We start from the raw sequence: 24,548 nt of genomic DNA on the forward strand, positions 1-24,548 counted from the left end.
GAACGCCTGGTCAGAGACTTCATCATTTCTTCACTACCAGACACACTGGGACCCACTACAGTTCGCTTACCGTCCAAATCGTTCCACAGACGATGCCATCTCTCATCTCCTCCACACATCACTCACTCACTTGGACACTAGAAGGGGGAATTATGTTAAAATGCTCTTCATAGACTACAGCTCTGCATTTAACACCATAATTCCCTCCACACTCACCACCAAGCTGGAGCATCTGGGACTCAGCTCATCTATGTGTCTGTGGATCTCCAACTTCCTAACTGGCAGACCACAGGCAGTAAGGATGGGCGGACATGTCTCAGCCTCCACCACTCTCAGCACTGGAGCCCCCCAGGGGTGTGTTCTGAGCCCCTGCTGTACTCTTTGTACACATATGACTGTGTGGCCACTACCAGCTCCACCACCATCATCAAGTTTGCTGACGACACCGTCGTGGTGGGCCTGATCTCTGATAACAACGAGACGGCCTACCTGAAGGAGATTAGGAATCTGGAGAACTGGTGCCAGAGGAACCTCCTTCTAAACGTCAGTAAGACAAAGGAGCTGATAGTGGACTTCAGCACTAAGCAGGAGAGGAACTACCAGACCCCTGTCATCAACGAGTGCCCAGTGGAGAGAGTGGACAGCTTCAAATACCTCGGAGTTCACATCACGCAGGACCTGTCATGGTCCTGTCACATCAACACCGTGGTGAAAAAGGCCCGACAGCGTCTCTACCACCTCAGACGCTTGAGAGACTTCCAACTGCCCTCCAAGGTGCTCAGGAACTTTTACTCGTGCACCATAGAGAGCATCCTGACGGGAAACATCTTAACCTGGTTCGGGAACAGCACCATGCAGGACAGACGAGCTCTACAGAGGGTTGTGCGGTCAGCTGAGCGCACCATCCGAGTTCTTACACACACTGGACATTCTGGACATTGTTTTCACTTCATTACTTAAATCACGCTGCTGTTATTGTGTATATGCTGCTGTTATTGTGTATATATTTATTTATATTTCTTCATACATTCTTATATAGTTCTATATTGTGTATTTTGTTGTACAGTTATTTTATTTTCAACTTTAATTTATATATTTTATCTTATTCTCCCAGTATTTACCCTTCATTCTAATTTGTGTTGTACAGTTATTTCATTTTTAACCTTAATTTATATTTTATTCCTTCCTAGTTAAATTTACCCTTTTTAATTTTTCATATTTATTTCCTATCTTATTCATAGCCTTTTCCTTTTTTGTTTTCTTTAGGTCACGAGCAGTTGTCCAAGCATTTCACTACATATCGTACTGTGTATGACTGTGTACGTGACAAATAAAATTTGAATTTGAAGTTACTGCTCTCTTTTCTGACCTATATGGTAACTTATTCTTGTACAGAACTTCTACTTGTATATAAAGAGTGACCAGAAACACATGTCTATGCTAAAAAGCCCACAGGGAATGCAAACCTTCAAACCGGCCCAAAAATAACTGACAGGTTCAGGAGACCAAATGCTTGTAAAATTCTCTTTACTCAACAGAACGTTAAATCATAGCAACAAGTCAGGGTCAAATTATCCAGGCATTGCCAAACTTTCAAAAACTCCTTTATCTTATGTCTTCCCACATAAGTTCTGACATTATATTCCACAATCAGAATAATGATCAAGTATATATTTTATTTTATTTTAAACAAAGGAAGCCAAGGTAGCTTGTTCTGCCATTAAATGACCGATGAGGAGAGAATGTGAACCTGCAGTGCTGCTTGTATTCCGTCCATGCAGTGGAATCAGTGTGACTAATGAAGAATTACATTCAGAAAAATAAATGTTTCTCTGTCCTTCCCTCCCTTAAATTCTCTCCAAGCCCAGTGTCTGATATAGCTTAAACAAAAACCTTAACTGAAGACCATGTTCAGTGTGGTAAAAGCTTGCACAATGTTAAAAAGTATGCGAATCTGAGATATGACAACATTCACAATGGGAATGATGGGAAACATGCAGTTTGGGGGGTTTAAAATAAGGGAAATTAATTTGTACGTTAAGTACCTAAAAGTGAATTAATATCCTCATTTGTGCTCCAGTTCATCTACAGGTTGTTCCTCTATCACTGCCTTTCCTCTCCAACATTGTGTTCCACCACACCGAACATTGTCCACATTATCACCCACCCGCCCACCCAGTGCATATCACACGCAAATTACACTCCTTCCTCAATCACAAAACATGCACCAATAGGAGATACCACCCCTCCCACTCCCTCCACCACAAAGAAAAGTTATACCATTGCATTAAAACAACTGTAACTGCAAAAGAACTACACATTCAAGTACCTATTTGTCATATGGCACCAAGAGCAAGTGTACCACAATAACATTAACCAGCCAGCAATCTCTGTTAGGTCTATTCTCTTCCAATACTGCCACTTCAGAAAGCACATTACATTTGCCATTAAATGATTGAATATATATACCTGTATATTACAGGTTTGTATTTATAGCATATTTTAACCCCATCTAAATACTACACACACATAGACAATGCATGTGTGTGCACACTGTAAAAGACTTGAGTTTTTTTTCCTGATAAATATCCATCTCTAAAGCTTCCATCAATTTTTTTTAGTGCTTAGGTTAACACAAAAGACTCCTGGTAAACTCAAACCCAACCTAAATCAGCAACTGCCCTGTGCCTTCAAGGTAAAGTCAATGAAGGTGGTTGTGGGGAAAGAGGGGAAAAAAGAAAAAGAACACCAATTCAGTGACTGCGAATTTAACTCTCAGTGGAGAACCCCTTCTCCTCAGCCTACAGTGTCCCTCCTTCAACTTCATACAGTGAATAGCCGAAACCAAAGTCTCCCAATATGTTGTAAAAGGTATGTTTCAGGTTCCTCGTGTTTTCTTTATCCATTTGTAACACGACCACAGCAATAGTAATTTAAAAAAAAAAAAAAAAAAAGTATACCAAAAAAAAAAAGCATATTTTTAAGTAAATAAATGTTTACAATCTAAACCCCAAAAAAAGGTATTTTTGTTTTTTCTTCTTTCTTTTTTTTAATATATATACACACACACAGGATATCAGAGAGATAGAAAAAGGCAAGCTGTAGCATGAGCAGGATTGTGTGTGCGCATGTGTTAAGGATGAGGGGGCGGTTGGAATTCCTTTACCCCAAACCCTGTCTTTGGAACGCTGCTGTGTGGGAACAGTGCGTGCAGCATCATGGGTTGGGCTATTGGGTGGGGGTGTCCCCCCCCCCCCCTTTTTTTTCCCCCCCCCAGATTAGGCCGCAATGAATACCATGGCTGGGAATTTAAGGGACAACAAACAAATCAAAATATTTCTGTCTATATAGATATCTCCCTATATATATTTTTTATATTTATGAATTTCATATACAGTTTCTATCTTTCTATAATATCTTCCACAACAGCAGGCTCAAAAGCTTATGATTCTGGCATTGTCTGCAAATGCAAAATGAGAGCTGAGTCTCTTCTGCCTCATGAAGCAGCAGAGAAACTGAAGTTAAAACAACAAAAAATTAAAATATAAGGCAGACAGAAGGGAAGAGTGACAAATCAAGTGACAATATCCTGAAAGAGATGAGCAGACAGAAAGTAAGCAGACATGCAAGAAGAGTCGCTATCACGCTCAAGTTTAATGTAGTTGCAGCTGGGCAAACCAGTCCACGTCCCATTTAAGTCTGGACATAATATCCAGGAGTCAAACTGGGATTTGGTGCCAGAAAGTCTCTCACATAAGTGCTCCCCTTATCGTCAGGTGTGGATTCTCAGGCTTTCAGACCCTGAATTTGAGGGTTTAACCTCAAGGTCTTTGGATAGTGATTCATTTAGTTATTTTTATTACATTTCTGTGAGTTCTGTAAGGTGATCTCCAGTGAGCCATGTCCATTAATAAGTGAAGAGTTGGCTCCTGTTTGTGTACCAGTAATGCCCAGATCCTGAACTGGACAGTATAGCTTAAGGTGTGTAGTTGAGTTGCAGGCTTGTGTGGTCGATCAACTCCCCGTCAGGTGCAAGAAAAAGTTCACACTTCCAAACAAATAATGCCACAAACCACTTTAAGCCTTCTCAGTGTTTACAATGAATCCACAAGTGGTTGGTTTTGGTCGTGGCTGGCTGGCGAGTTATGAGGTCCTCCCTTCTCTCCCTCCCTCTCTCTCTGGTCTAAGCAAGGCACCACAGAACCCTAAAAGATTCAGACCTGTGACCTCTGTCTCTGCAAATCCACAAAAAAAAAGGAGAAAAAAAAAAAGAAAACAAGGGGCAAGAGAAACTGTGCTTGTTGGCCTCTCCTCCTCCTCGCTGTGTTTATATTGTAGATGTAGTTCTGGAGTCGGAACATGAACGCAGTGCCCCCCCCCCCCATAGTTTGTCTATTTAAAAAAAAAAAAAAAAAAAAAGGAACAAAAACAGTTTTGCAGTCCTCCACATTAGGTGTTTTTAAAACCAAGATTTCAGCTTCAGTTATTCTCAGTGTGGGGGGGGGGGGGGAATGAATTACAGAAAAAATTAAAAAAGGTGACAAAGAATGTAATCTCATGTGGAATAGTGGTCCTGTATTTTCGATCAGGCAGTTGTGCTGGACAGCTACCAGTGGTACTCCAATTCCGCTCCACTCTGCAAAAGGAAAAGAGGGAGAGGAGAAAACAGGGAGGCAAAGGAGAGTAAAATAGAGGAAGAAGAAATAAGAGAAAAGTCAGGAAACAAAGGAAGGAGAGAAGGGTGGGAAGAAAAAAAAAGACACTTTTTATTAAAAAAAAAAAAAAAAAAAAAAAAACCTAAACAAAACATTTTAAAAGTAAAACTCAAGGATTTATTCCCCCAAACCCAGACTTGAAGGTCAGTTTTCCTTATGACCAACACAACTCAACAAAGAAACAACACAATATATTTACAATGCTGTTACAACAGCAGCGTGAGGCAGTAAACGTTTTCAACCTCCATCTCCGGAGTCTTTCTTTAACATATTCCAACAAAACAACTCCAAGGCCTTCCGTCTTATTTCGAGGAGGGACACAGAAACACAGACTGTTGTATAGTTGCGTGCAGCTGCTGAAAGACTGAGTGAGACAGCGATGCATGCGTGTAGGAACAGTGCATGCGTGTTTGTATGCCTGTGACGTGAGAGGGGGGGGGACGGACAGGACTAGAAACACCTTTATCATTCATCCTCATCAGACCTCGACAATCATGTCTGCAGACGTCCACATGAACACGCCTTAAACTCTTAAATGGAGCTCCACATGCAGGACAGCAGATCAGAGCAGGGAGTAGAGACAGATGAAGGTGTGACAGGGAGGATTTGTGTAGCAGGTCACCACTTACATGCCTGTAAGAATGTGTGTTTGTACACATGTGTGCATGTGTGGTTGTATGCATGTGTGTAGATGAGGGGTTGGAAAAGGGGGAGGTGGGGGTGTAACAGTTATATATGTGATCACTTACCAAATGAAACAGGAGGGCTGCGTTAATCAGAGGGTGAACACACAGTTAGACAATAGATACATCCCTTGTCAATGTGTATGTGACTACAGGTGCGTACCTTACTACACACCATGTGCAAAATATGTTTAAATGAAGGGTGCAACCAGCACTAATTGAGCTACTATGACATGCTTCTTTCTAGCAGCTGTGTAGGACGGCTTAGCCACTTAATGTAGACAAAGAAACCTGCCGAGGTTAAACTAGGATGGCTCTATTTGACAATGTTATGACAAGCAGCCTTGTTTCCTTCTCCTAACACCTAGCAGGTGGTAGCACTCAAAACTTTTTGTCACAGTGTACAGTCACACACAGAACCTACCCACTGTAGTTTTAAGGGGGCGCCAATATCCGTTTCATGTAGGCATTTCTTTTCCATGATTATGTATACACAAAGCAAACAATCACAGTACCTCTAACTCATTACAGAAAATCCAAGACAACACCATGAGGCAAATATCACATCCAGCTAACAGGACACACACACCCACACCACACAAGACCCCTTATATGCAGGTAGAGCTCTTTAAGGACACTGCAGTGCTTATCATTCTAAACAACACGATAGTGGCCTCAATCTCAGTGTGAGATTCTCTCACAGACACAAAATTTGTCAATCCTTTATAAACATTTACAAGTTCACACATGCAATACTGTAAGCCATTTACTGCAACAGGGGTCTCAAACATAAGGCCCAGGGGCCAAAATTGCACCGACAGACTCCAATCCGGCCCACTGGACGGCTATGATAAATGTGAAGGAAGACATAAATTTTGGACTTCTAACTATATTTTCATAAATTTAACAGACACCCCCCCCCATAGCCATTCGTACTATACCAAAAGTAATTAAGTGGCAAGTAAATAGTGAAAACAATCAAACGTTTCTCTCTTTTTAAAATAAAATAAATGGGTCCACAAAAAAAGAAATCAGTTAATTGTGCAGTTAACTTCTTTATGTATCCCCTTTTTTCATGTCGTGATTGTCAAAGAACATGTTTGTGTGAAACATGCAGGCAGGTAACAACAGCTGCAAAATCAAAGATTTAAAATTCTGTATTTTCCATCTCTGTAGAAAACACGGAACCCTTGGACAAAACTTGTTGGAGTGCAAACATTTCATAAGCACTCAAACAGTTTACCTCAATAATAATAATAATAATAATAATAGAAATAGAGAAACAGGCCTATATTTGAAAGAGGACAACAATAAAAATACTGTTCATATAAACTGATTGTTTTTCCTACTCTATGGTTATAATGAGCTTATGTGTTGTAACCTGCAAATATAAATGCAGGTTAAAAACCTGGCTCAACAAGTGCCTTGGCACCCTCAGTCAATAACACACTATCCATTACCTCAAAGAACATGAAGCTGCATCAATAGTTAGAAAAGAACACCAGGACATTTTTTTAACTTTCCAATAAACATTAGTGAAAAGCTTATTTATGCAATCCACCTCAAGTGAACCAGACCCATTATGTTCATTTCAGCTTTGAATGGTTCACAGTTCAAAACAATCTTTATTTTTCTTACACTGGTGCTGCATACAGCCCCTCAGTTTATTTAGGGTATGAAAATAGCCATCTTAGCTACCATCCCCTGTCAGAATTCCACAAACAGAATCTAAATCAGTCACTAAGTTTAGTCAATAAATTGAACAGCCTGTGTGTGCTGCTGGTGCCTTTATTATCTGACAAATAACACAGCTTGTGTAATACAACCCGTGTGTTTGTCCTTCAGTGTTGTTTACTCATACCCTAGTATTTTATTAGTCTACTATTTAGCACTAATTAGCAGTAGAGTGTGTATTGCACCAGTGCAGTCTACAAACTGTCAACTAAGTTTGCCAGTTGCTAGCTTAGTACACACCCTTATTGTCCAAATAAGGTCACTTCTGCCTCCAACACCAAAGTTGTGGTAGCCAAAATGCTTACACTGAAGAATTTAAAATGCAAAGTTTGAAACTAAAATATCCATTGCTATCTTTCATATACAGTCTATGGTTGTAGAGAATAAAAAAAAAAAAAAAAAAAGAAAAAAAAAAAAAATCACAGTAACAAAGGGTGTCTGTCTTTACTGGCAAATAAAAATAAGTCATTACTTTCCTTGGGACATAATTTTGGATTCCATCTTGTATTCACATGCTGTATAAAACAGTGTCTACATATGTCAACGGCGAATATGAGGACACAAATTTTAAAATGCTGACTAAAGTGGAAAACGTCTGCCAGTAGCAAAAGCAGAAGGTAATGTAATGAGTTAAACAGCACTGTCAAAGTCACTGCACAGTATCTCCTGCCACTGTCACTTACAACCACTACAACATTTGAAAACCAGGCTTACAGGGGAAACCCTTTTATTAAACATTAAACTTGAAAGCTTTAAATGGTGGATGTTCTTCTCTTCTATTTGCTATTAGTATTTGCCTTTATCTGCTGTTATTTTATTGTAGATTTACTACCTCATTCAGTATGTGAATGGGTGTCAGTATAAGAGCGTGAATGCCTGTGTTCTTATTGGCAAATTTAAAAAATTTGCAACATCTACCATTCAGCAGCAAAGTAAATTTAGAAGTGTACATATCACATTCTCATGCTCAAACATGGGAAAACTTCTCATACCAGTGTCAGATAACTCCACTTAAAAGCCTGTCTTTATCATACACTTTTCTGTTAGGATAAAGAAAGCTCCAAGCGGTGGAGGCAAATAAAATGAACCATTAAAAAGAGCCTATTTGAAGCAGATAACCTGAAAATGAATGTCTTCACTTGCAACTTCATAGTTCCACTCAAACATTTCCTGACAAAGCTGTATCATCTTGCACCATGCGTAGAGAAAAACAGCATTTAACATAACTGAAAGGGGATGGGCTCAAAGCCACATCTTAAGTCAGTAATTTTATACTTTGTCTATAAATCACCAGCTTAGGCCACCTCATGAGATGAATCAACATAAGATTAACAAAAGAAGATCTCCCACTGGTATTTCATGGGAATATTCTACACAGAGCGTACACACATACTCTGTGACTACATAATTAGCTGATCAACTGTTAATTTAAATGTACAACTACAACCAACTAAGTGCATTTAAAGTCATACGTTAAAGAAACTTGAGACATAAGACAGTTGAAATCTCAAATTTGCCATGTGCCCTTAACATTTTTAGTATTTTATGTCTAAATGGTCAAAGACAAAGCACCTATGTTTCTATATACTGATACTTACTCCATCCTCCTCCCTGTATGGGTTCAGACGGTTGTATACTGCTTCAATAACACTGCGTCTGCAAGTGGAACACAGATACAAAAAACTTCATAAAGGTATTGGTTGGAGCCATCAATCAAAGCTACAAGACAGTGGAAGACTAAGTGGAGTAAAGGTGTAGCTGTTAAAAATAAATCAAATTGTAACATTTCTGTAATTATCACTGTCTGAGCACATAATGAAGTATTACAGATGTTTAACGCTTTCATATTTTAATCATACATTTTAATAAATGTCAAATGGTGCTTACTTGCTGGCAAGACCACCCCCTGGTGGCAGAGGGGGCATGCCGCTGTCAGTGGACAGGTTTCTCATCACTGTTACCAGATCTGGAAACCCCTCCTCCCCTGGCCGAGACAGCATCTCTAAAACAGCACCAGACATGTTGTTACACAAGTCGGTATTAAAAGAGCTGATGATAGCCATGAACATCTGTGCAAAGACAGAGGAGGGAGAGCAGAACAGCAGAAGGACAGAGACCAAAATTGTGACAAATGAGGAGAAAGGAAGTGAAGATGGAAAACATACAAGTCAATTTGTGGAAGCCAGTGTATTTCTGAGACGAGGAGAGGGAGAAAGATGGTGACAGAAAGAGGCCTGCAACTGAGTTGGGAGTGGCATAAGGCCAAGATAATGTTCCGCCAGAGAATTCCTCCCTCTCTGTTTTGTTCTATTCCCTCTCTCCTCTGTCTTCCAGTATTAGACAGTACCCTAAGCCAAGCATCTAGCCTGCTTTACACAAACACTGTTTGAACTTCTGAACTGTACCTTCAAAAGTGGAATGATTTTGACCCATTTTAGAGTGCTTTTCAGCCAACATGAACTTACTTTATCACATAAAATAATTACCTGTCTTTTAATCTCAATTTCTTACGGTTGATTTTAAGGCCTTATTTTTTTTTTAAATTTTATTTCAAGATGAGACTGATATCGGACAGGTAAAAACAAAAACCTTAAGGATTCATTTTAAGTTATTCCTCAGAGCTAAAAAATGTATTTCTTAAGTGACCGGCATCTCAAACAGCACATAGCGAACGAAGAGAGCTGACCAGAAGGCTGCTCTGTGTTCAAAGGGTCTTGTGTTCCCAGAGACATAAAAAAAAAAGGGGTTGAAATTAGAAAGAAGAAATGGGCAAAGAGTACAGGAAAGGAGAAGGAAATTCATTCCAACAAGACAGTGAATGTTTGAGTGAAGGAAGGGAGGAGAGGAGCAGAGAGGGAATAAAGAGGGGAGATGCTCGCTGAAGTGGAAAAGGAGGTCATGATGGTGTCATTCTTCTGCTGTGAGCCTGAGCAAATTTGGCTGGAGGTTAGACAATAGCAAGTAGCAAGGTCAATCGAGGGAATATACAGATATGGTGCACATTTTCAGTAGAAATAAGATGGGTGTAAATATGGGGGAAAAAAAACTTATAAAGGAAGGTTATCAATAAATCCCCAGCTGCCTATTTTTTCCCCTCAATACCCTATTTTATGTGTAGAATTCATTCACACAAAGACAATTAATACGTTGAATAAAACATTATTTTTCTCCATTCAGCCACTCTCACCTTCAACTCGAGACTCCAGGTAACTGTTGAGCTCAGTGTCTTTCCTCACAGCTTCCTCGGATACTTTGGGAGCATTGGGCAAACACACTATCACAACACTCATGTTATCCCGACTCCCCTAAAACGGACCAAAGGACAGACGAATAAAGAAAGAGAAGAAAGAGCAGGTTAAGAGAAGATGTTGTATAGCTTGCATTTTTCATAGGGAATAAGTGACTGAATAACCTGCACTGTAACTCAGAGCCAAGTAGAACATGACGGTATCAAAAACATACAGTAAATAAGCAATAAAATGCATTTTCCCCCTCTATTATCTATTGAATTCAAGCAGATAACAGCTGCTGGTCAGGATTAAGGAGTAACCTGCAAGACTTGAAGCCATCTTTCAAGCATTTTGTACTTCAAAGCTCTGTACTTCATTCTTTTCATTTTTACTTTGTCCTGTTTTCAAGACTGCCAAAACAATTTCTCTGTCTCCTTTTTTTTAGTAAGGGAACGTTTACTGAGCCATTAAAGCAGTTACAAATAGCTCTTTTTCAACAAAAAAAAACACATTCTCTAAAACTTTCTTCATCATATAGTGTTCTTCGCTGGCAGGAAATTCAAATGGACATCTTGCTGACAAAGTTTTCTACACATGTACGTCTCCATAGGTCAAAAGAAAGCAGAGGATGTCACAGCAAAATATACAAATGATAAACTCCAAAACAAATAAGTACATACCTTGTGCAAACAGGTATCCACCACTTCATTGCAGACTTTCTCCAGATCATCACAGATCTCAAGCCTCGATTTCACAAACTCGCACAACTCCTCATTGGACATAACGTCCCAGATTCCATCACACGCTAAAATCACAAACTGATCCTGTTCTGGTGCCCGAACCATCACAAACACCTCTGGTTCAGGACTAACCAGTTGCTCTGTGGGACCCTTACCATCCACACACTTGTAATCATAGTCCCCCAAGGCCCTTGATACAGCCAGTGACCCATTAACCCTTTGAATCATCACTGAACCGCCAGCATTCTGGATGCGCTCTCTCTCACGTGGGTTGCAAGGCTTGTGGTCAAGTGTGGAGAAGCACACCTGTGAATTGCGGTAGAGAACTGCTCGAGAATCCCCACAGTTAATGAAGAAGAAATGATCAGGTGACAGAAGAATTCCCACTGCCGTAGAGCCACTGCGGTCCATGCCATTTCGAAGGTCGGAGAAGCTGCGCATGTGCTCATCTATTTTCAGGAAGCCTGTCCGGATGCCGGCTTTCACAGCCTCCACTGCAGGCGGAACTGGTACTGAAGCGTTGGAGCCGTCTGATCCAGACTGAGAGCCTTGTGTGTTTCCAGCCCCTAAGCTAGCGGTGATTATGTGCTCAAGAAGATGCTTGGAGCAGTAATTGGCAACTTTAGAGCCTGCGTGGCCATCGTACACAGCAAAAAAGGACCAGTCAGTCATACCAAGGGCTGGAAGGCCCAACACAGCTGTATGAGCATCCTCCATCTCCACCCGCCAGCCCTGCATGGAGCTTAGCCCATAGTGCAGGCCATTGCCCTCGCCATGTGAGTTGTACTTCTCTGTTTTGGGCTTGTCCAGGAACGCACCCATGGCTCTGCCCTGAGAGACCCACTGCTAGCTGTTGGAGAGGAAAAACAAAAAGAAACAAGGGACAGAGAAAGAAAATCAGACAATGAATCAGTACTGAACAGTTAATTATGTTTCTACTATGCTGGTAGATTACAATACAGAGTCTTAATTATTCACTGCCAAGACTGTGTTTGGTAGATTTCAGGAAAAGTGCAGAAAATGCTGTTTCAAGTAAAACACATAACTTATCACTATTCATAATGTGTTCTCAATCTCTACTAGATTTATAGTAGCATTGTGTGAAAGTTGCTTGCTGACACTGCATTCAGTTTATATACAACAGCATTTGGGTAGTCAAAAAAAAAAAAAAAAAAACTTGATACTCAGATATTAATTCACACTAAAATTAATATTGAATTAGATACTCATTTGGAATAACACTGATACAAACAGTGACTTTTAAAGTTTTAAAATGCAGGTAGTGAGTGGTTATATCTTTTACAGCAATCAACTTTTTGATCATAAATCATACCATGTTTTAGCTTTAGCAAACCGTTTTTCCTTCTACTAAATTATTTAGATGTGTGAGCTATTGTGTTGTACCTGGTTATATTACCTGCATTTTACCATCACCATCTCAAATGAAATTACATTTTCCCTTGAGTATCAAAAACAGTACGGAGTATCGGTATCAAGTTTTGAAATTCCAGTATGGTGACAACCCTTATCAGCATCAATACTAGGGCTGGGCCATATCATACCGTTCACGGTAATACCGGTATAATGTTGGGCAACGATAAGAAAATGAAATATCGCGATATAATATGGGTAAAACACGCATGTGCAGTGCCTTTGTTTTCATACGCACATGGTGGAAAAAGCGTGGCGGCGACCGAGAATGAGAAGGGCGAAAGCGGTTCGTTGAATGAAACGGATGAACCAGAATTGGTTTGTAAAAATGCTGCAACTTCAGTGGTGTGGCACTGGTTTAGCTTTTGTCCGTCAGATACACAACAAAGCACTATTTTTGGTAGAGCATGCTAGCAGATTGTCATTATTACCGTGTTGTTTGGAAAATACGGCACACTTAAAATCAATCCTTTGATTTTTCTGAAAATCAACAGTGCCCCTTATAATCCCGTGTGCCTTATGTATGAATTCTGGTTTTGTTTACTGACCTCGAAACGATTGTGTGTGGTACACGGCGCTTGAAAATCTGTCAAATGTTTTAGTACGACTTTGCTAAGCTACGAACCCGCACCGCTTGATGGATTGTCGGAGCATTATGACTATCGTAGGCAGGAGCCTCGCTGAGTGATACGTAATGTGCTTCAACATAATATTACCGCATTGTGTGTGTATAACCTCTTTTTAAGTTTTGTGGATATTATACATGGTTAAGCTGAGGATATGTCGGCCAATTTCCACTGGAAATGCCTTTTGGTTAAACTGTCAGCAAGGAATTTGCATTTGCACTGTTAAATTTTTATAGAACTTTAATGCACATAAAAAAAACAGCTGCTTGTTTAAGTGAAAATACATTGATGGGGTTTTTTTTGCACTAATAAAGTTGTGGAGTTGTAAAGTATTTTGTCTAGTGTCAATTATATCGTTAGTTATATCGTTATCGCAAATTTTCAAATGTATATCGTGATAATTATTTTTGGTCATATCGCCCTGCTCTAATCAATACATGATAAATACAGACGGACTCATTCCAAACTATCCATCAGAGATTTGTATTAGTAAGACCTGATAACTGCCAGTCATACCAACCATTAATTTTTGAGAAAAACTAACTGGACAATATTAAAGTTTCAATCTTCATGATTACTAATGATATTAGGAAAGGTTGTAGAAATCGTGAAGGAATATATAAAGATTTGCATAATATAACTAGGGGAGGACAAATAGTGTTCTCTTGCAATATATTCATGATTTTGAAATGTTACCATTTCTTTGGTATCTACCCATCTTTGACTGCTTTACAGCCATCATCTCCTCTTCTAACTAGTGCTGGGTGATATGAAAAAAAGTTATTTAGCCAAAATAAACAGCTTACAAATCTCACATGGCTTTGGCATATTCTGAAAACACAAAGACTACAAATATCCCCACAGATATTTAAGGAGAATATTTAACTTTTGGGTTGCTGGAAATTTTCTTCCTGTGTTTCTTATACTTTCTATGTAAGGCTTAAGGAACATATCAACTGTTTCTTATTTCTTATTGGTGATCACTGCACATCGCATCCACAAATAGCAGCTACTTAGATTTATCCTTAAAGAGACAGAAGAAAGTTTAAAAGCTTCTCTGGGTAGCCAGAACTGCCTTCAAAAAGCATTAACAAACTTCACAGAGTGTTCAAGAGGATGCGTTATCTATCAATAACTGCACCTGCATTAGCTAAATGCACAGCAGCATTACGCTGCTGGATAGCAGAGAGAAATTCTCTATCCAGTCTGTTTATTGGTTATGCAATGTGAGAACATTAACTTTTACAGTCTTATTGATTGTCACACTGCTTAATGGAATCTTAGCCACGGAAATTGCACAATAACCCATACCGTATATCTGAAAATATCAATAAGTGCTACTTACAAGTAAGTTGCAGGCATACTCAAAGGATGGTGTCTGTTAATGTACATGTGGACAGAGCTAAAAGGTTCCTCTCAAAAAATAAAAATAGATAAGTGCCCACTGTTTGCTATTAACTTATGATTTAAAGTCAAATCTAAAAACACAGATTTCATCAACAAAATGACACATGTGAATGCTAACTAGACATAGATGAAGGGGACTCAGTGAGTGAGTCACCCTCATCTACATATGAAGCATTTAGACCGCTTTGTGTACTCATCTTTCCCCCACCTAACTAAAAGAACAGAAAGGCTTCAAAGACAACTAATATCACGCTACACTGCCAGGCTGACAGCATGCACCTCACTCACACATCACACTTTATCTATATTATGCTGTTTAACTGCTGGAAGCCAAAACTGTACTTGAAATTAACATTCGATTAATTGAACAGCCCTACTGTGTGTCAAAGTAGCGCACAGTCAAATAGTTTGATTCTTTGGGAATTGTTTTGGAATTTATGAATGAATAATAAGCAAATGTGATTTTTGAGCAATTTTGACAGCACTACAATCAAGTAACAGTCTGAGCTGTGCAATGGCAGGTGCATCTCATTTCATTTTTATAGCTAAAGCTCCAGTCCTACTGTCCTAGAAATTTGCCTGTAACATCTCAAAAACATATATTCCCCAACCAACTGCAAGTGGCTGCTGGCTGATACAAGGTGAAATTAGTTGGCAAGATATATATGGCAGTGTTTGCAAAATTTCCGGCGATGGGTGATGTATTCGCGCATGGGTAGACTTTTATGGGCGGGGCAATGCAATCATGCACGGACTGATTTGCGCGTTTACAATACAGAAGAAGTCCAAACATAGACAAACTAACTAAAAAAAAATATACTGTCAGCATTAACGCGGGTTAACCACGGTCATCACGATTTTAACGCTCTCAACCAATCTGGAGCGCAGAATGAACAAAATTTGGACAAACTGCCGAAATGTGTTGACAGAGACATTTCAGGGATTTTGACTCCGTTTACGCTCCAGATGGGTTCATTGTTAATCGCGTTAGTCGTGATGACAGCGTGTTAATGTTGACAGCACTAAATAAATAAATAAAGTCACCAATTTGGGATTTCTTTGGCTTTCTTTAAACCAGATGAAAGAGGTAAACATAAGGATGTAATCAAAGTAGTGTACCACTTGTGCAGACATATAGTGTGAGCAAAGTACTCTAACTTGCATGAGCATGTACGTGTCCACCATCCAGTTAAATATGCTAGGCTATCACCAGCTTCTGTAGCTTTATCAACAAGCATTTGGGCAAACTCTGAAGAGGGTGCATTTGCTCGCAGATGAAAGAGGGTGCTGTTAAAACAGCGCTATTTTTTTTTTTTCTGTTGACTGCTTCTATTAGGCTCCACCATTATTAGCAAACTTACTCATGGGCAAATAAATAAATAAATGGCCCTTGTAAAAACTATCAATGATAGGCTCAGCCTATTGTCAATAGTCGATATATTCGTCCAATCGCCCAACCCTAAAGCATACCCATAAGAAGCCAGCAAAGTACACCCCAGAGTAAAACAACCACAAGATCCCTTCTTTGTAATGATCAAGGGTTTGGGTTTTTTAAATTATGTATGATGTAACCAGTGGATAAACTTTTGAAATTAAGAAAATACTTTTTTTTTTTTTTCCTTCAAACTTCTGCTTTCTATAATGACTGAAAGGAGTCTAATCTGTTTTTAATTTTTATAAAGAATCCTTTTTTAAAAGAATTCTTTTTTTCTTTTTTTATCTTCTGATCTCTAAGACATAAATAATGCTTATCCAAGTTTCTCCCTCTTTACTGTGCCAATGGTTTGTTATCAAAGCGTTTGATGTGACTTCCAAAATTTAGATGATATTCAACAGGTGCATGACAGACAAACACACTTGGTCACTGATCACATATCAAAGGGAGGAAAAGCATCAGTAGTCCAGAACACTTGAATTATTACCTTGACGACAAATGCGGTCACACACACACAACACTGAGCAGATATCAAAGCAATTTCCACAATCACCAAAAAACATTATTTGCTCTCACCTATGCTGCAACTACATACACATCACGTGTACCATACCTGGCTCAAAGTGGGCCTTTAACATTTGACTGCTTACACAGGTAAAGCAGAGTCTGTATTCAAACTTGAATGTGTATCATATGCCAAAAAAGTCTATTTTTTGGCATATGATACACATTCAAGTTTGAACCACTTAAAAAAACAATTTTTTTAAATTCATTAAAAATATTTTATTACAGTCCTGATAATTGCCGTTTGGTTAAAAGCCTAAATCTTTGGCAGTTGCCAATTCCCCAGGTGTTCATTAAAAATAAATACCAGCATAGGTAATTTGTACACCACAGACTGATGTCACCCAAAGTCTGATGTCTCCATGGCTACCCAGCTTGGAGTGGCAGCTGAGTGGTTGTCATAGCAACAGTGGTAGTGGCCAGACGTGACTGCACATGAACTGCCACATGTATGTCTGTCTGAACATTCATGTAGTTTATGAAGGTGACCAAAAAGCAGAGGCGGGATTTGCTATGATTTACTAGGCCAAAATATTTTTTCCCCACTGGTTTCTGTTTGAGGCGCCCCAGAAAAAAACACCACTCTCAGCTTCAGGATAGCTTTAACAAGTTAACTCAATTTAACAGTCAGCTGCTGACAGGATCCACGCAGGGTGAGATTAGCTCGTCAAATGCAGACCACAGGCTTAACACAGTGAACTATTACTAATGTCTTACAGCTCTCTCTCCTGACTCGATGACATGAAAGGTACAGTGTGTGATATAATGGCCAATCTACCTTTAGAAGTCAGCATCACCTTACTAAACTACTGTACTGTTTTGTGTGGGGAAAAAGACATGATGATAATATTAGACTGATAGGAAATGCAGCATGGTAGCAGTGTAGCTTGCTGTAGAGGTGCTGTACTATGCTGAGGAGCTGATAAGGGGAAATTAAGGTAAAAAGTAAAAGCCTGAATGGGATATTAGCCCATGACAATATCCCACTGCTGCGCCCTTTCTTTAGTTGGACACAACTAAAGTAGTGGAGTTAGGAAACAAAAAGTTAACCCAACAACTATACTGTAATGCAACATATTTAAAGGGAGCATGGAAGTCATCAACTTCAAAGCTAACTCAATAAAGGAAACACCTTAGTGCTGTTGATTTATTCTTATGAACTGACATGGCTGCATTACCACCTCAAAAGTAACCATTGGTCATATTTCTTTCCCAAAGTATTCACTTTTCTTTTTAAATCTTATTTGTGTTCAGATTTATATTCCTATCCTCTACCTGGAGAAATTTGCTATAACCCCATAGCAGAGCCCAGCAGCTCTGCTGTTGTATGAACTAAGTAAAATCCATTCTGAAGACTGACAGTAGTTCCAGGGCATCATGAATTGAACTTTTGCAAATTATGCTCATGTTTGGAAAGGACGATTATTCGGCGTATGCCAACAACTTGTGACTGATAAGTTGTTAAATGTCTGTCACTGTCAGATTTACCAAAATATCAAGATGGCAATGGCAAATAGTTGAAGCTTAAGGCATCATAGTTTAACTAAGAAAGCTATGACCACCTTAGATCACAATACCAAAAACAAATTATAAAAAACACATGCAGCTAGTCAATATTTAAAAAAAACAAAAAAACCCAAAACAAACTGAGCTGTGACTGTTATAGTTTAACTCTACAATTGAGTCCATCTCTGAAGAGAACATCCACAACATACAGGCATGTAAATGCTCAGTTTCTACTAATGTGCTTATATTGACTTTTAGCCATGAATCATCTTTTTGCTAGTACCCATTAGCCAAATCCACATTTGATGATTTTATAAAGAAGGCAGTGAACAGCTGGTATAACACACTGTTCTCAGTTATGATTAAAAAGATTAAAACAACTTTACCTCAAAAAAAGTTTCTGATTTTTTTTTTTATTTTTTTTTTAAACAAATTTGACAAGTGAAACAAACAGATCCCCCCTCTCTTTGCTGACTCATCTTTGAAGCTGTCAATTTCCTGGAACAAGTGTCCTTTGAACAGATGATGGGGATGTCTGTCCAGACCAAAGAGGTTGAAAGTACACGTGTCATGTCATACTGGACTGCAGGTGCTTTCTCTGCAATATACTGTGCTGTGAAAAAGTGCCCCCGCCCCCTCCTTTTTTTTTTTTTTTCCCCCATTTTTGTAACATGTTTCAGATCATCAAACTTATAATATTAGACAAAGATAACCTGGTTAAATACAATGATGATTCAATTTATTAAGGAAAAAAAAAAATACTGAGACCTACCTGACCCTATGTGTGAAAGTAATTGCCCCCTAAACCTATTAGCTGGTTGTGCCAGCATTGGCAGCAATAACTGGCAATGAGGCTTTTTCTGTGGAGGAATTTTGTCCCACTCTTCTTTGCAGAATTGTTTTAATTCAGCGACACCAGAGGGATTCAAGTCTGGGCTTTGGCTAGGCGACATCAAAACCTATATTTTCTCTTTGGTTTTTTTGAGACGTTCAGAGGTGGACTTGCTGGTGTGTTTTGGATCATTGTCCAAATCCTGAAGCAACAAACCACCACAGAAGTCGCTTGCTTATTGTTAAATCATGATCTCTGACTTTACAGAGTGTGCTGCAATTCTGTTCTGGGTTATTTTGTGACCTCCTTGATGAGTAACTGATGTGCACTTGGAGTAATTTTGGTCAAAAGCCCCTGAGAATCTTCACCACTATTTAAAGTTTTCTCCATTTGTGGATAATGGCTCTCACCGTGGTCTGCTAGGTTCCCAAAGTTTTAGAAAGGGCTTCGAAGCACTTTCCAGACTGACAGATGCCAGTGACTTTGTTTTTCTGCTGTTCTTGAGTTTCTTTAGATCGTACCATGATGTGTTGCCCTTTGAGCTCTTTTAGCCTACTTCACTTTGTCAGGCAGGTTCAATTTAAGTGGTTTCTTGATTCAACATTATATATTTCCTCAGGTTAGCCTTGTCTAATATTAAAATTTGTCTCATGATCTGAAACATGTAAATGTGAAAAATAAGTTTAAAAAATTAAGAAATCAGACAGGGAGCAAATACTTTTGCATTGCACTGTATATATGTACCTCTGTTTTCTCATCATTTCTCAACTCTCAGAAGTGGCAAAATGATGAGGGACTTTAAACATAGGAGTACTTAAGCATGCACTAAAACCACTTTCAGTTCCTTTGGGATACATTATAAAAGCACGTGCACAGCATTTACATAACCCCACAAGCTGATTCAAGAATCTTAACCAATACTATCACCCTGTTCTGAGACATAAGCAGAAACACAAATTAATCTCTCAGTTATTCAAGGCTTGCCACTACATCTGAGCATGCATCTGCCTGTGAACCCTTTCAGTTCACACTAACGTAACCACATGGGTATAGATAAAGGCCTTTGGACAAGCCCATGCACCCAGTGCAGTCATAGGCTAAAAGAGCATGGCTATTGCAGGATTTCACATCAAGGTGCCAAGACAAACATGCCACTGATGCTGCTGCCATTTCTGGAATACACCGTCACACAAACACACTGCCACACACACCAACAACCCAATAAAAGTACCCACAACAAGGCAATAAAACAAGTTAATCCCTGTACTGGAGCTTCATGGGAGCAAATGGGAATAGAAGCTTTAAATAAAGCTAGACTCTACTACGTACATTGTTAGTAAACAATATGTTGACGTCTAAAACAAAAGCTAGCTTTATGCTAAGCAGTAACCAGAATAAGCTACACGTTAAAACTAGTTCCACGTAAGTCGCACCTGTTGCAAATATTCATGAATCAGATTAAAAATAATTTTAGTGGAGAAAAACTGTCGACACATGCCACAAGCAAATAAAGACAAACCAAACCTTCTCGGATCACATGGATAGACCCAAACGTTGGAATGATAATCATTAATCCGCCAGCAGAGTGATGCTGATAACCCATTTGAATATTGACAAGTGCGTGAAACGCTACAATTAATGTGAAAATCACCTGAATGGAGCTCGGGCGTGTTAGTAAGTGTGGCTACACCGGCGTCAACGACAATATCGTACTCCCTGTCCCAATAAAGACATATAAATAACGGTACTTTGAGATCCTGAAGTAAAATCAAGCCAATTCTCGATTCTCGTTACCTAAAACAGAGGCCACTCTGGTTAGCTAACTTCCTAGCTAACCAGCTAGCGAAGTTCACAGTTGTCAAACTGTTTGTCTAACGTTACACGTTAGCGGGTCGCTAGCCAGTGTAGATTCGTTGCTCATTCCGAGTACCAACTGTTACTTACTGCGTATGAAAGGAATCACTCTCACTCTCCCTCTATCAGCCCCTCTTCTCGTGATCACGGTAGAAATGCTAAGACACCCAGCCTTGTTGTGATAGGCTTAGCAGTCCTTAATATTAGCCACTTTCGCTTCTCGGCCCCTGTTCGTCAGTTAGCTTTGAGTAAGCTAGCCAGCGTTTCACACGACCAGTTCTCCTTTCAACATGTCTCTGCATCGACGTAAGGCTTTTACATACATGTTTGGCACTGTAATACCAGGGAGCGCCAAATATATCGCTCTTACTTAGGCTGTCGGTTCAAAAGAAAATACGCTTGGTTCGGCAGGATTTATCTATGATTGAACACCTAGCTAATTTTTGCTAAAGCTAAACGTAAAAAGGTAGATGACGTTCTTTTTCAGAATCCAGTTTTTGGGAGGGGCAAGACTATCGCTCTCTTCTGTGATTGGATAAAAACTGATTCGAAGCTGAGATACGATTGGTCAGCTAATGTACCAGTCAATTTGTTTCTCTAAAAACATAAACTGTGAAAATCCATCTTTTATTTGCCTTTGGTGAGATTATGAGATTTATAATTTCTCCTCAGATCATATGCTGTTTTCAGAAGAGAGGTGCCTGCGTGCCATAAATAGCACAGTTCGGAAGTAATTGATAAAAACGGTGCAACACCCCATTTAGTTGTTGCCACTTCCATTGCCCTGTAACACTTAGTACTGATCACCCCCACAATATTAAAGCCAAGGACAAATGGAGTGAAGAGAATTACTCCTTTAGCTACAATATTCATGGGACTGAGCTGTGGAAAGTATCAGTGTTACCAATTACCTAATCACAGCCACAGGTCAAGCAACACATGGCACTCCCAAAAGGCTGTGCCTACCCCTAGCAGGACCCTGCAAAAAGCACTAGGTTCTGACCTGCATACAAACTACCAAGACTGCAAGTCTATGGAGGCTTCTCCTCGCAATGAACAAGAAGTAAAGGATCTAAATATCCAGTTGCCAAACAGAACACTCATGGGATCTAGTGTCCATACCCCAACTGATCCAAACTCTTTTGGCAACATACAGGACATCTTCATGGCATTAGACATGTGGCTTTAATATTGTGGCCAAGTGAGACATTGTTAATTGCACCTTGAGGAAATCTAGGAAGAAATGGACTGAAGGTTGTCTTTTATAACCGAAACTCAAATGTGAGGCAAAATGGTTACATAGACAATGGAAATTTACATTCTAAGTAGTAAATTCAGTCATTTGTTACCCACTGTGCTATGGATCACATAGTGAACGTTTTTTAAATCCACTCCAAATTAATATCACAACAACTTTTTGGGTTGCTAAGTTGTAAAAACTATCTTCAAATTATCTTCCATGTAAAAACTGATCATCAATCTTCAGACTGACGATTCCTCCAAGCCATTAAGTAAATATTAGTAAGAAATTTCTATCATCAAACATCAGTTACCTCTAGACCTTACTTACTTAGTACTTAGTTCCTCCTACGCCGGGCGGCGCATCGGGCAGCTAGTGATCTCCATCGATGTCGGTCAGCAGCGACTGCTTCAGCTTCTAGACCTAATGTTCTGAAAACATTAAAGGCAATCAATTCATCAAGCCATGGTTATTAATTTTAATAAGCTAGATATAATCATAGACATTATAATATATTTTTTTCTTAAGTAAGTTAAGTTTATTTCCCAATAACAAACAGTGAGCAAAGTGTCATGACAGAGAAGGAATTTCAACAATATGGCAACCAAAAAGCTGTTACTACTAAATTAAATCCACCCATGTTATTCTGCGTATCCAATTCAGGGTTGCAGAATGGGGCTGGAGCCTAATCCTGCTGTCATACAGGGTACACCCTGGACAGTGTGTGGCAGGACTAACACAGAGTAATTACTTATAATTCATCTATAAAATATTTTTAAATGAATCAGTCATAAACAAATGACTGTCAGTTTGTAGATGCTGCTCCAACTTTATTTACATGCTGTGTAAATAACCATATTCACATATGAAGCTTCTCTTCAACTAAAATAAATGTAAGACCACAGGTAACTACATGATAGCATGATAGAGTGAGAGTTGTTAATATATATTAATATGCTATAATACAGGTCTATATGCATTAGAGATAATAAAGAGTGAAGGTTAACTTTCAGCCTAATTAAATAATAAGTTGAACTTTATTTGTTGAAACAAAATTCCATCCATTATCACGCCCAGTGATTCAAGCGACTAGTTTACCGTGCCTGTGATGGCTGGATGTGTTTTAGGGCGTGCTTGTTGACGAGCCTCAGCCCATTGGGCCCAGCTCTATGAGCCCAAACGGGCATGGTGGCTGTGGAGGGTCTTATTAATTTAAATAAATTGCTGAGTTGCACTCAGAAGGCATTGTTGAGGCAGTGGTGCTTTTATGATGACCTGCAATTAAAGTAATTTGTTCGCATTTAATGTGGAGGTGAATTTAACATTCATTTTCAAATGAAAACATGAACACTACTTCCTCTCTTTTGCAGTATATACTGTGCTCAACATGACGTCATCACGTTGGTGCCTTTGTGTCTCTCTGTGCACTTCTAAGTTATTGGGAACACTTAAAGTATCCCATCAATAATGTATATGACAATTTAGTGAGTATGTCAGAGATTTCCCACTGGCAACAAAAGTTCTTCCTGTAGTTTATGCAAAATTTTAGAGCAAGTTTAAAATATGCATGTAAGGAAAGCTGTTTTTTCTTTAAGGTACTCTGTACTGCGTTACTCATAAACTCAGAACAGGTATACCATCACTAGTCTTCCTCAAAAAACAAGACAAACAACATGTTTCCAAACAATGTAATCTTATCTTATAAAACAAATTAGTTAAAGAAAATTTGTGCTTAAACAGAACCTTAATCTATCCAAGAGTGATAAGAGGTCTGTTTATTATGTGAAATAATTGTTCATAAGATTTGTAGCAATTTTTTTCAACACAATCCAAATAGAGTAACTTTATTATTATTTAATGTTTTCTTGATTCAACATTATTTAATGTTTTTAAGCTTATTATTTCATGTCATTTCATTTCATTTGATTCTGGTTGTGTAAAAATAATGCAGTCAATTAATTAGTTTTAACCAGCCAATTCAGTTTGGATTTGCAGTCTTATTGGCAAATCTTGTGTTATATCACATCTAATATACAGTGCATTATACAGTGCATAAGATGTTAGCTATCCAGCTGCTTATATGTAAATACAAACCCAATTCCAAAAGAGCCTCGAATGACATGTAAAATGTAAATAAAAACAAAATTAAGTGATTTTCAAATCTCATAACTCCACATTTTATTCACAATAGAACACATAAAGCGCACCAAATGTTTAAACTGATATACTTTTTTGATTTCATGGAAAACATTGGCATGTTTTGAATTAGATGGGAGCAACGAATCTCAAAAAAGTTGGGATGGCGGCAGGAGGTGGCAGGAAAAAAATGCTGGAAAACTAAGTGGAGAAACTGAAGAAACATTTTGCAACTATTTACGTTAAGTGGGAACACATGTAAGTAATCACAAGTAATACCAGTAATATCTGTTTTTTAAAATTGGACATCTCAAAAACGAGCATCACAAAGAGGCAGAATTTCTAAGAAGTCAAGATGGTCAGAGGATAACAAGTCTGCAAAAAACTGAGTGTATACATTTTTAGAGAATTTCTG

The 24,548-nt window shown here is 38.9% G+C and overlaps 1 protein-coding gene across 4 annotated transcripts; it reads right to left on the reverse strand.

The window, feature by feature from the left end:
* Window positions 1-1,510: 1,510 nt before the first annotated feature.
* ppm1ba (protein phosphatase, Mg2+/Mn2+ dependent, 1Ba) lies at window positions 1,511-21,264 on the reverse strand. 4 transcript variants are annotated; one of them, XM_040037134.1, is made up of 7 exons: window positions 20,848-21,264; window positions 11,043-11,952; window positions 10,320-10,437; window positions 9,020-9,134; window positions 8,731-8,788; window positions 5,465-5,481; window positions 1,511-4,636 (listed from the first exon to the last, which is right to left on the reverse strand). In XM_040037134.1, coding segments are annotated over exons 2-7 (1,191 nt in total). In that variant the 5' UTR covers window positions 11,925-11,952; window positions 20,848-21,264; the 3' UTR covers window positions 1,511-4,635. The 4 variants fall into 4 exon arrangements, with proteins under 4 accessions (XP_039893068.1, XP_039893065.1, XP_039893067.1 ...); XM_040037131.1 differs by lacking the exon at window positions 5,465-5,481 and having other exon boundaries at window positions 20,848-21,263; XM_040037133.1 differs by lacking the exon at window positions 5,465-5,481 and having other exon boundaries at window positions 21,128-21,261.
* Window positions 21,265-24,548: the final 3,284 nt, after the last annotated feature.

Source organism: Simochromis diagramma, unplaced genomic scaffold (genome assembly GCF_900408965.1).
Source record: "Simochromis diagramma unplaced genomic scaffold, fSimDia1.1 OVJJ01000330.1, whole genome shotgun sequence".
Lineage (NCBI taxonomy): Eukaryota > Metazoa > Chordata > Actinopteri > Cichliformes > Cichlidae > Simochromis > Simochromis diagramma.

Excerpts from the sequence above, each read along its gene's own strand:
- ppm1ba (XM_040037131.1), bottom strand. The coding sequence starts at position 11,924 with ATGGGTGCGTTCCTGGACAAGCCCAAAACAGAGAAGTACAACTCACAT. Across the intron at positions 9,135-10,319 it reads CCTGGAGTCTCGAGTTGAAG|AGATGCTGTCTCGGCCAGGG; the intron begins GTGAGAGTGGCT and ends GTGCTGTTTTAG. Across the intron at positions 8,789-9,019 it reads GGGGGTGGTCTTGCCAGCAA|ACGCAGTGTTATTGAAGCAG; the intron begins GTAAGCACCATT and ends TTCCACTTGCAG.